Genomic DNA, 13,919 nt, shown 5'->3' on the forward strand with positions numbered 1-13,919 from the left:
AAAAAAAAAAAAAAAACGTCAAACTCCAGACTAGTTTTTTAACGTTATATTCCATAGCTTTTGCGCGTATTCGTCCGATTCGCTCTACAACTCTTTTAGTACCGATTCCTCCCCTAACAATTATATGTTTATCTGAAGTTTACACGGTTAGTGGCCATACCGTGTGTAAGTGCAGGTGTACGCACAACGATAGGTATGTAATCGGCCCACAGGAAACTCATTAAACACGCGTAGTATGATGTACAAAAGACTGTTGATACCTGTTGCGGAACATGCGGGGTTGATCACCCCGTTGTCACGAGTCGGTCACCCGTGGAGCTGTGGAAAAGCCCGTATTGGGTATGGTGTAGATTGGTCGGAGGCAAATCGAAATCCAAAGAAATCATAAGGTTGAACGGGTCGCGCGATATAATGAACGTACTTACAGTGTGAAAAATATTTTAATTACACGATAGTATATTAAACAGTAATCACTGTGATGTGCTCCGGACTTGGGATCATAATTATCATACGTATTATCAATATGCGCATAATAAGAAGCGGGTTTTCTGGGTTAAGCTGGCGACCTGTTGACTACATGGTCGGCTGGCATTAGCATCGGTAACGCATTACAATACATAATATACGACGGTTGAAATAAATAAATGTTAAAACAATATGGTCGAGTAACTTATTTCCGTTTTCTACATTATTCTATGAAATACTCTAGTCAGCAACGCAATTAAGTTTTGTTCCAAAGACTTGGATATTAGGCTTTAAAGGTATTTATAGAAAATGCGTGAACACCCCAAGCCCCGACTCTAAATATCTTTTGGGAGCTATACACAAAAAAAATTTGTTGAACGTGCAAACAACGAGTGTAAATCAAATCTTGATAATATTATTATATCTTATTCCGAGGATCAATTTCATAACCGATAATAATTGAAAATTGAAAACTCACCTTTTCAATGGCGTTCTGTAGAGGAATGCCAGATGTCTTGACCATTTTCTCAGTGATACCTATGTCCGAGGTAACCTGATCAGATAACATGTTCTCATTTTGGTCAACTTCTGTTGGCTTCACCAAATACTGTTGTATACCAACGATCTATGTAAAAATAAAAATAAAATAAAGTAATTAAATTTCACAAATGTGTCTGAAATTTTATTTTATTTCTCTTAAACCAGAATTGCTTTCCAAATTATTCACATTGACTCGTAATAAAAAATGAATACATGTAGATAATATCAGCATTAGCTAAGTTAAGTCGAGTGTCACCATTAACCTTCCCGAAATCTTGTGTTACAAGTTGTGGTATGTCATGTATGAAAAACTCAAGACTCCGAAAATTTGGTCGAATAACACGTTAAGTTGTAGTTACAAAACGTTGCATAACTCGTTTACCGTGTTCTTTTAAAAAAAGGAACCTCAAAGTATACATACAAGGATCATTAAAACAACTAATTTACTACTATTTTAATTAAGTAACTCATACAAATAAGTAGATCTCGACGTGATACGTGAAAATGACATGTTTTTATAATACAAACGAATCTCACTATCACGTGTTTAAATATAATCCAAATTTTTGCTGTGCACAGCAACAAACAAAACTGATAGTAATAAAGCTATTTAAAGTCAACAATTAAAGTTTCACTATTATTATAACTCATTATTTATTCATTATAACTATCTAATAAAATGTATTTAGTTAATCGATTATAGGATAATTATTTACATGCCAAAAATTTCACGTGTAAAAAAATTCATGAACATAACACATGACTAAAAATTGTAAATAAGAGAATTTAAGAAAACAATTGATATATTGCGCCAATAAAATAAAAATTTGCTGAATTTTAACACGTGACTTTATAAGAGTTGTTAACATTAAATTAGCAAATAATCAGAATTTTAAGTTTTATATGTTACATCAACTTGTGTTATAAGTTTTTTTGGCATTATTTCTAAATACTTCAATTAATTAAAATAAATATCATTTTTGAAATAGTGATTGCTCCATAGATATTAACCCTGTTAAGTTTAAAATTACATAACAAGATTTTAATTATAAATTAAGTTCGAGTACTTTATAAGATGTTGTACATCAATCGTTTCAAATACTGACAACTGTAATTGATCTATTATTACCCAACTGATATATCTATCGTTTGGATACATGTGAGTGGTACAAAAATTCAAAATGATGATTGGTTATATGAAACCGTATCTGCATTTTTAATGATGTCATTAAAAGGGACTCTCACGGAACGTGAGAAGCTCAACGCTGTTGCAAACGAAGATGATAAAAAGAAAAATTGCTCAGCACCCGAACGCATTCTTCGAGTTCAAGTTTGTTTCTTTTTTACTAACCGCTTTCATAGACAATGTTCATGCAAACTTACGCACGCTAATTGTCTTGTATTACTCGGGTCATCCGAAGATGAAAAAGTAAAATTCATCAGTTGGCGCCATTACACGGTTTTTAAACGTATGATACTCGAGCTGTCGGCTGTTGTTTTAAAAATTAATAAAACAAAAAGACTTTGCCAAACATCTGATGAGACTATTTAATAGAGACTGTAAAATCACGAGTAATTCAACCAAAGGTTCATTCGCTAAAGAACATACATTAGATTTCAAAGAACAATAACGGTAATATACCCGGAGACGATTTAGATCTGAAGGACTCTGGTCAAAAGTACGTGCAAATGAATGATGAATCGACTGGGTGGCTGTGAAACTTTTGATAAGACATCGAGAACGTTACGATTCTTCAAGCGAGCGTGTCGGAAAAAACAATTGTGCAGAAGTAAAAAACTCGAGGAACACGCGCATGACGTTCGCCTTCCTCGTAGAAAGAATAACTTGTAAAACACGTGGTGGGGTTGTTAGTTTCAGCCGTGTGCGCCGTTGTGGCGGTAGCACTATGGAGTTGCGATGTCATCGCTCTGGGCCTGCCGAAAGAAGAGGTCGTTCGCCCCCACAACAGCCGTCGACCGAAACGGGCTTGCAGATTCAGACGTTTCGGATCACATGGTCTGCACCGCAGGACTTTATATACATTAAACATAATGAAGGACGACAATAGAAGACGGTCTAGTCGTAGGCGAGTGTAATACGCGTACATTTTACGACAGAGCTCCCTAAACTCGTCCGTGACCGGCCTGAAAATTCAATTTCACTAGAAAACAACAACTTACTGTTTACTAAAAAAGCTTTAAAAAAACACTACTATGCGCACGCGAGAACAATTAGCCAATATCAACCAATGGTGTTAATATGTGGGTAACATAAACGAGTATTTTTTTGCGTTTATATAAACGCACGTAACTACCTAATAGACAACGCACACAATAACTCCAGTTGTTGTTTTTACCGAAGAAACATGTACGGTGTTTTAAAACCGAACTAACGCAATAAAAATTTTACACCGGGTCCGTAAACAAACCGATCCACAATACGAGACCTAAAAATGCTCAGTTTATAACTTTAACTTAAACTTGGCGTTAGGACAAGGAGACATTCATTCAAATACATTAAGAATGATTCGATTACATCTCTATTGTGAACAAGTGACAAATATAGGGCATAAGTTAAAAACTACTGTAGCTCTGAATAATTAATTTTAATGAAAGCAAACAAATGTCAACACATACATTTCAAATCGAAATATCGGTAAGGTAATATACCTACAGTTAAGTAGCTAGAAAAACAGGGAAATTCGAAGCTCCATTAATTCAACAAATGGAATAAAAACTCTTTTACAAAATTATAATCAATAAAACAATGAACAATTTTGGAATAAAGAGGTTAATATATAACGGGAAACGAAAAAAATTATTGACCAACTCTAATTTAAGACTAGGGCTCAGCTCTTACCCATAAAATTGGCATGACTTGAGTCATACACTGTTATAATTCTTATTCAATTCAAACGTCTATAGCTTAAAAGTGATAAATCATTTGCTCTCAACCTAAACATGTTCGTTTAAAGTTAACAAATAGCCCAATAAAACAATGAAAAATAATTCCATAAAAATTTGATAATTTCATGTTTACGGATTAAATACAAGATCAGAAAGAAAAAATAAATCAATTAAGTAATTATTTACAAATAAAATAATTAAAAACAAGCCTTCTTGGGTTCATTTTTATGGTATAAATACTAAAGTTTATTTTGACAGGTATACATTAAGTCACTTGGTGTATTATAGTCATATATGTCTGATTTTACACTTTATTGCTAATATAATACATTATTATTATTACTAGAACTATTAAATTGAGTTTTTTTATTTATGACATGGAGATACAAAACAGTGGTGAGGTAGTGTTACAAAAGTGTTAAAAATTATATCATGTCTTGAATAGAATTAGATTTGATAATATTACAAATATAAGAAGCGTTATCATTATTTAAAGTAGTCACAATGAAGCTTACTGAGAAAAAAATCTTTAATCAGAAGACATATATAATAAGTAATTCCAGATAACATGTAAAAGAGCTGTCAAGATTCGTTATTAAAAAAGAAACAAAGTAAAAGCAATTTTTTAAGATCAGTAATGTTGTGAAAATTTATTAATTCATTTCTTTTGACATAAAATAAAATAGATGAGATAAAATTAATATATATTTTAATATATCTTAATTGTATCTCAAGCATTCTTAATAATTATTAAGAATGTTTGAATAGTCCGTATCAATAGACAATTTTAGTTATTAATTATTGTACAAACAATTTTCATTATACTGTTGTTCGATTAAATTATTACAATTTTTAACACTATATATATCACGATCATACAGTGGATTCCGTGGTTTCTTTTTTAGTTCATTGAAATAAATAATATATAATAATAGAAAGTTGAGAGTTTCAGTTCACTAGATATAAATGATCTAATACTACACTAAATAATAATCTTAACAAATTTGTTAGGGTGAAGTGGGTTAAATGTAAATTCATTTTTTCTCTTTGAATATTGAGCAGATTTCATTTTTGATTTAAAAGTTCTGGTCATATATGTCGCTATGATATTAAATGTAAATTCGAAATAAAAACTTGCGCATTTATCTAAAGTAATGCATTTACAATTACTCCACTTCATTCTATCTATTAAACTATTATCTAACTACTTATTTATTAATAAACGTCTTAATCATAAGTTGAGTGGCAAAAATTAGTTAAATTCAATTATAAATAAAATTTAATATGCTTTTTACGTAAATAATATACAACAAATCATAAACAAATTACATATCCGAAACGGAAAAATCATGACGAATCAAACTTTGTTTTGCAATTACTAACTACAATTACTCAATAACTAATCAAATTGTACAACATAAATTCTATGTAACAACAAGTGCGTGTTTTCGGTTACTGTTGAAAATATAGTCTCACGAGGCTTATGACAGTTTTCTTTCATTTTTGTTTCCAATAACACTAATGGATAGAGTAAATAGACATCTGGGTCTTAAATAAATCTGTTGTTTTTATCATTCGTCTGGATGTCAACAAAATTAGTAGGTGAATAAGATTTGTCGCTTAGTGCATCGTACCCAATAGGATCGCCATAACTAGTAAAAAAGAGTAGAATGAGAAAAGACGACAAAAAACCGTACGGTGGACTGGAAATACATCCGTGACCATTCGACTCAGATGAAGTGTTACGGATAACAGTTGGGAATACATGTTTCATATTCTAATTTATGCGGTACACCTCCTAATGCCATCGGTGTACGTAATAACGGTCACAGTAGTTACTTTCAACTATATCATCTATTGCCGAAGGTAAGAAAATTGAGAGTGTTACGATTTTTATACGATCATAAATCTTGATAATATTCTTTTATAGGCATATATAATTGGAAATCCCCAGTCTNCAGTCTTGGAAACTGAATATTAATAAAAAATATAACAAAACTCGTTCATAATATTGATAATATTCTTTTATAGGCATATATAATTGGAAATCCCCAGTCTGTTCTGACCAATTTTATTAATATATATAAACAAAACNTCTTGATAATATTCTTTTATAGGCATATATAATTGGAAATCCCCAGTCTGTTCTGACCAATTTTATTAATATATATAAACAAAACATTTTTATAGAATATATTTTGTTACTTAGTTTTTTAGATAATTTTTAGACAGTTTTGGACTATGTTTAAAGTCTACTTAGTATGGGTGGAATGCACATATACCATTAAGAGCTATCCCGCTACACACTACCGAATGTATTAAAATACTTGTAACATAATAAGTACTTATCTTAAAGTTACTAAACTTTTTTGTAAGAAAAATTCTAAAAATGGCTATTTTGAAAAAAATATTCAATTTTAATTATAAATTTTTTCATATTAGAGACAAATAATAAAAATTATTCTTAAACATAGTCGAAAACTGTAAAAATAATAATTATTTTTTTAAAGTAACGCAAAATATTGGCTGGATAAAAAGTTATTAAACATGCTAAAGTCTAGTGGAACACCCCGTGTTTTAAATAAGTAATAAGTTGAGTTATACAATTTGAAAAAAACTAGCCTAAATTACTATCATCATATTTTTATTTTATACAAGAATATCCAATCCGAGATTCGCAAGTTGTTCGTGGTCAACTAGTTCTTTTATTTTTCTAAAACATGTCGAAAATCATCCAACGCTTAAAGATATATACAAAATCGAGTGTCGTAACATATAAATGAAATTCCAAAAATGTGTATTTTGAGTACCCCTTAAAGACGTGGACCGGTTTACGCCTGTACCCATCCCTGTTTTCTTGGATTCCAGACGGCTGTGTGCTGTCGAAGTCTACAATGAATCCTTTTAATCTTCACTCCCAGGCACAGGATAGGATACTGGATTTATAATCCATTTAATACCATCACAATGCGATTAAGGTGTTTCAGAGTATCATTTGAAACACAGAAGTACACAAAAGTATATATTTTTGTAGAGCAAATAAAAAACAAAATAACAATAATTATGTATGCTTTTAGGTAACCGAGCATTACGTGGATGAGAAACATTAAGAATAAATTAAATCATATTATACATTATTCTTGAAGCAAATAGAACTACAATATGATTTATTACAGACAGCGATACAAATAATAAAAATCTAAGAGGAAAAAATCCAATGATTTAGAATAAAAATGAAACAAAGTCGAAACTATTTTAATATTAATACGTCGAACAACTGACTTGGATGGTCTGTTCGCTGACATAGGACAATAAACCTTCAGGTTGTTTACTCGGGTCAAAAGATTCCTTTCTATTACGTTATGGTTTACATGTAAAATATAGCTTTTTGCATTAAAGAAATGCTAAAGACAAGGTCGTACACTGCGAGAAAATTAACCAGTTTTATCTTTTATGGCGAGAACGTAAAACGTCTATGCTCTATTAATGTCTAAAAATTATACTTTCTGTAATGAGTAAACTTGTCGGCGAATTCAATTTAAAATTAAAGGGTTGTATTAAAAAACAACTACTTAAGTATAGGTCGGTGCAATGGAAATTTTAATTCAATATACAGTTTTTTTTTTTTTTTTAGATATACTAAAAACACTGAAAAACAAAAATATTAATAACAATATACAAGTATTAACTGATGCACGTCATTGACTCGAACTAAGCGCAATCAACTGACAATTGACAAAATCCAATACAATTTACAAAAAAAAGGTAAGTAAAGTTACATCTATAAAATAATTGTTCAAACGATTTCTCTTTGTGCTCTTATTTATGAATATAACACATCAGCGTATTATACACATACTCATTATTCTTAGACCTCAGTTGCCTGACTAATGTCTCCATTTGGTGTTGTGCGTGATGAAACAAGACTATTCATCAACATAATAGGATCCGGCGGAAAATGGCCGGAACCAAGAAAAATATCCGTACAATACACGGAGCTTATAATCGTTATATCAAATCGTTGTCGCCCTTCTTTCTCTGCCGACATTTACATCTAATGACTCGCCATATTTGCAGCGACTGCACAAGTTATCCTTGACTCGTCCTCAACAAAAAATTATTGTACCTACCACAACACCTACCGTACGCTTAGGGTTCTAAATGCGCATTTGACCATTTGCCACTTTGTGTGAATTCACTTGACGTCTGCGCGTGTTTAGCCTTCACCGGTCGCCATTTTAGACTAATCATTCTGACAGTCAAAATAATATTTGCTTTGTGGTTGTGCGCAGAAATAGAAAATATAATTATGTGTATAATCAAACTTAAAATAGAGGTGCATAATGATTATTAGAACTCTCGTGAGTTGTGAAAATATAAACCACTGAAAATCTATTAACAGTAATTTACTCAGAATCAATTTTTGAGAAATTGCCAAAACCGACACAGCGGATGTAATCAACGTAATTAGTACAAGTGTTTTATTTTAAAATTAAATTATTTGTATCTTAACTACTTTCTTGTTTTTATACATATTACAGGTCTAATTGTAATTTAACCTAACTGAACAGGACAACAATCTCTCTAAAGATTTTTATTGCGATGCCTCATAACTCTTATAACTAGGGCCTGAAATTTTATTAATTTATACATTTTGTTTTTTTTTTTTGATCCACTTTGAAGCGTCCCAATTTCGTGCAACTTTATGGTTAGATTTCATAGTAACGTGAAAATATTTTTTGTTTTAGGAGATATACTCCCCTAATTCCTCTAAAACTTTCACCTCGGTAACACAAAGTGGACGGGTTACAAATGAATTAATAAAAATTTGTACTCGCTGTTGATATGTTTGGAATAAATTAACAAAATTTAAAAAGCGCATATAATTCCGGGCCTCACTTGTAAATCTTATAGTTAATCATTTAATTTCATAATGAATTACAGTTTTATGTATGCACAATGTGTCACATCGTAACAAACAAGAAAATAATTTCAAAACACGACTTTTTGAAGACAAAATAAAAAGACGATTTACTATGTACAGCTATTACAGATATTTATACGATATGTAAGGAATTACAAGAAAAAATTATGAGCTTAAATTTGAGTCCCGTTATTTTCTTATGTTTGTACTTCTATTTATGTTCACGTTAAAGAAAGCTATGTGACCAAAGTGACTCACTTTAACCGGATAAAAAAGTTGAATGACTGAAAGGTAACACTTTTAGGAATTTTGCACTTAACAATTTGGTTTGAAACGAGTCATTTTGATAAAAGCTTTAAAGCCTATTAAAATGTAAATAGGCGGTTTGTGTTTTATGTTCTCAGTAAGGGTAGTGTCAACAATCCGAATGAATTAAAATGTTATAATCTTCTATCTAGTCGTGCTCGAATTTCTAACTCATTCATTACCATAATTTTTCTTAAACTTTTTACACTCTGTGAGAATTTCCGGAAACACTTTTGTTCCGACCACGACGGTGTCTAAAATGTAGTTCCCTTGGAGTGACACAATAGAAGAAGAGAACGTTTTTCGCCTCATAGGAAAAAAAAACAAGAAAATAAGATCGTGTATAAAAACACATCAGCAACGAAGGGGCCCCTCCGCCATCGACAAACCATAACGCAACAGTGTTTTCCTCTCACCACAGCCTCTTCCCACTCTATCTTTAGTCATAAATAACGACACAGCCACCGCTACCAGCGGTCCCGGTCACGGTATAGTGGTCACTATATTATGCTCCACGTTCTAAGAACTTCTTTTGTGGAACACGAATGCATGTCGTTGACGACCTTCGATTGAAACCATGATATTTTTTTGATAAAATACATCCGTTCCCAAATAAATGAAATGATTTAATAATTGCAAGACGAACAATTGACAGAAATAATTAATACGGAACTTGTGAAAGTTGTCAGCATGTAATTCATAATCTCAAACATTGACTACGAGGGATTGTATTTGATGATGATTTTGACGCGACAAAACAAAGAAACGGGTTAAATCAGCATACATACCATTTTATTAGAATATTATCAGAATTAAATACTCCGGGTTTTAATTTGTTCTGAAGCTTGAACGATATTTTTAAAAAAATTATTTGCAGATCTGTTTCCTAACCTGTCCACCTCTAGAAAAGAACTTATAATTCACACCTTGCAGTTTATTTTGGATATTTTGAGATGCGCTGTGTTTGAATTGATTTGAGATTGGTTAATAAATCAGAACACTGTTTTAAAGAGTTTGAAGTTTTAGCCGTGTTATACTCGATTAAAATAATAAATGGCTGAAACATTTTTATTTTATATAATAGCTCGTGTTTCATTAAACAAACGGAGCATTGGAAAAGTACTCTTAATGCAAGTTCAGAATAGTAGAGTGCGAGTTCTTTATTTTTTCTCTAGTTAGTGTTGAATGAAATATCAAAATTTTATAGTTAATTTTGGCTAAGGCATTAGGCACGTTATCTATAACAAACTAGTCAATGCAGTATTCTATAATTAAAACTATTACTGCTTATAGTGAAATTGTTTGTAGAACAGAATCGTAAAAAAAACATTAAATTAAACGAATCAAAATTAAATGACATTTAATGATAATAACTGAAATTATCTACTGCCTTTCATATAACACGAATGACCCAAAACTTATGTGCATTAAGTGGTGTAAAACAAATAATGAACAATATAAAAACTTTATACTGATGAAATACATCAAACATATTGAGTACATACATACTTATATGTGATTAGAAATCATAATTCTGATCATTAAAACATTGCGATACGTTTTATGTGAGCTTAATGATTTATGCTAGAGATTTGATCGCTAATTAGAAAAATGACCGCAGCTAAAATACCGTTATTACTTTCATAAAAAATATTTAATATAAAGGGGATGAAATTGAAAAATAAAAATACACGACTAATGATAATTGAATTGATAATTTCACACTATGTCATTTATTATTATTATTGATGATAGGATTAAAAAAAAAATATGTTTTATTGATACTTTAAAAACGCTTTGCTTATAACTAATTTTATCTAATAACGAAATTCCAATTAAAATTAAGGAACATTGAAATAATACACAGTGTAACTGAATTTTAATTAATCGTTAATCAAATATTAATTTATTTTTACGCTGAATATAAAGATTGCAAAATAATAATAAAAAAATCAAGCTTTGAAAAACCACTTTACTTCCTCGTCAACTTTGCATATATTAACGAAACGCATTAACTGATAAGTCGTAGCAATAGCAGATAGTCGAAAACAGCAGTAAAGTATACTAGACAAGATTTTGTGACGAATCGTTGCATTCGGACAAATCGAATGGTGAAGACATAAATCAAGTGATCCCCTGCGGTACACTCGACATTACCACAGTGTGGCATAACAAAAAATACTGTATTGAAGTAGCACTCCGCCTGACAATACAATATATATGAACCTACTACATGTACATGCATAATGGGAAGACAGCTCCGACAAATTCCAAATGATTTTCCAACAAAATCAAGTTTATTCAATAAATATCGTCTAGTTAACTAAGAGATGTTTACATATTAAATAAAAACCCAACATAAATTTAGGTTTAACTATCGTATCGCGATAAACGGATAGCAATAGTCAGGGCCGACTTGTTTTACCGAATTGTTGAAAAAATCTATATGAGCTCATTATAAATATTGAGGACGCTTCATTATTATTAGTTTTGGTAGCGAAATTAACTTTAAACGCAAAATGTAAATTAGATTATTATAATTTGATTTAAATATCGTTTAAAAACGCATCAACTCTTTTATCCTTAGGCCCCGAAAAGTTATAAGAACTTTAACAAGTTTGAGATGCTGGCGAAAGGTAATACGTTTGGTATTTTGTGGGCAAATCAATTTTTAGACGATAAGCGTCAAAAAGGTTTGGTATACGGTGACGGTACTTAGCAGTCGTTGTATCGATACAATAAAAAAACAATGATCGGAAACCCGTTATGCGGTTGCAGCAACGGCAATGGATCCGCGATGGCTAATGGATTAGAAGACGCGGTGAAGGTATTTTTTTCAATCACATCGGTCACACGCGGCTGTTGTTGTTGCGGAGAAAAATAAAAAAAGTCAGTGTTCACCGTTCCGAATCCAATTATTACGCTATGTTCACTGTAGTCGGCCGGTATACCACGAACACTGTGCAATTATAAGTCCAGACTAGAACTGTTTGCGATCCACAGAGGGCCGACGCAAATATCGTCCGAGTCAATTTCATGTCTCTCGGAAAAAGAAAACTTACGACAGTACAAACAAATAAAATACCGACCAATTATTCCATACGTATTTTAATGCAGAAACTTGGCGTGTTTAGGCGGACCCCTCCCCTCCAGAACCGGTAGACCGTAGTGAAACGCTGAAGGAAAAGCGTTCAAATTGTCGGAATCCTAAATAATATACACACACGATTGTTCTAAACAACATCACATGCAATACATTATGCGTGCGGAGGTTATAACAATAACAAAAAAATTATTATTATTATTATTATTATTGCTATCATGACCGACAATCTTAATCCCTTGAAAAATATTTTCAACCAACAAACGCTGTAATACACTAATTGTACAAATACGATGCGCGTAGATTACTTGGATTCGAGATAAATCGTTATTTAAACACGACAGAGGATTTTGGTGAAACTTTGTTCTTAATTGTAATGTACTTCAATTAAATATGAAAGCAATGGCGAATAAATTAAACGTCTCCCAGACGGACAAATAAACGGATCACACACTGGCAATACGAACGCAGAAAAATACTATTGATTACAACAATAGCATAAGTGCTGATGTATATTTTTTTAAAGCTTACGGGGACCTTGAACTGGTACCACACAGAGGTAACCTTGAACTCGTGGCGAGTGACACATCAGAAGATGCCACCGGTAGAATGGATTTTCGTGGTGCGCGTATTACAATGGAAACTTTCAGAAGGATAACTCGTACTTTTAATGTTATTTATGAATTTTAAGTACCGAGTGCAGCAGGACAAGGCAAGTTTATCAAATGAAATTCAACACAATGTAAACATTACACATACACATAATTATTTTTGTCATTTTTATTTCATCATTTTTCCTATAAAATTTTTATCTTTAATAGTCAAATAGTAATCAATGTCAATTTGTCACGAGAATCACATTTATTCGTAAAATCGAATAACACACCAACAATTAATACGTGTAATTAACAAATTTGAGAATTTCATTAATCATTTGCAATAACAAATTATTTGTTTTTTAATTATTAATTAATGATTTTTATATTACAGTTGCAATTTCGAGGACAGCTGGTCAACACGACTTTGTATATTTTTAGAAGTTTATCTCAATTTATAATAAGGATCCAATGTTGTAATCATAACACAAAGTGGTTTAAACTAATCAACGAGACGTGATAATTAAAATCTCAATGAATTCGAATTAGGTCCGTATTATGGCTTGATATATTAACTACATTTAAAATGTTGATTAGGAATTTATATGTAGAAATATTCAGTGTATATTTAAAAAAATAATTTTATTAAAAAAACATAGAATTCCTGGTGCACCACCAGGGGGTTCGCAACATTACTCCCGACCTCGACGGTAATTCTTGTTATTGATAACACACTTAATGTATTTGTTACAGAAAACCATCGGAATGGTATTCAGTTATTTTAAAGTACTTCCTCTCTTCTACGTCACTACCAAGGAACAATATTTTACATGAAAAATCAGCATTACAATACGGAACAATGTTCATAAGTTTAAAATTTCCGGCCCAGAAAACGATTTACTCGCTAAAAACTCGCGTGCAGTTGGCGTCATAAATTAAAAAATGAAAATCAAGAAGACACACATCAACACAGTTTTACGACAACAACACACATTCTGTACACTCTCCGGTGTTGTATTGCGTAAAATACGCAACTCTTAATTAGAACTTGAAAAATAAAATAAAAATGACCAGTAAT

General features: G+C 31.5%; 1 protein-coding gene across 4 annotated transcripts in view; it reads right to left on the reverse strand.

Moving 5' to 3' along the window:
• LOC126907915 (RNA-binding protein fusilli) overlaps positions 1–13,919 on the reverse strand; it is a 59,451-nt gene that overhangs the window by 37,507 nt on the left and 8,025 nt on the right. The window contains exon 3 of one of the 4 annotated variants that reach the window (XM_050689594.1): positions 944–1,090. The exons of the other annotated variants lie outside the window; for them this stretch is intronic. Within the exon in view, the coding sequence (XP_050545551.1) occupies positions 944–1,090 (147 nt within the window). The remainder of the gene's footprint in view (positions 1–943; positions 1,091–13,919) is intronic. 4 annotated transcript variants of the gene reach the window in all.

Source organism: Daktulosphaira vitifoliae, unplaced genomic scaffold (assembly GCF_025091365.1).
Source record: "Daktulosphaira vitifoliae isolate Bord-2020 unplaced genomic scaffold, ASM2509136v1 Scaffold_5, whole genome shotgun sequence".
Classification (NCBI taxonomy): domain Eukaryota; kingdom Metazoa; phylum Arthropoda; class Insecta; order Hemiptera; family Phylloxeridae; genus Daktulosphaira; species Daktulosphaira vitifoliae.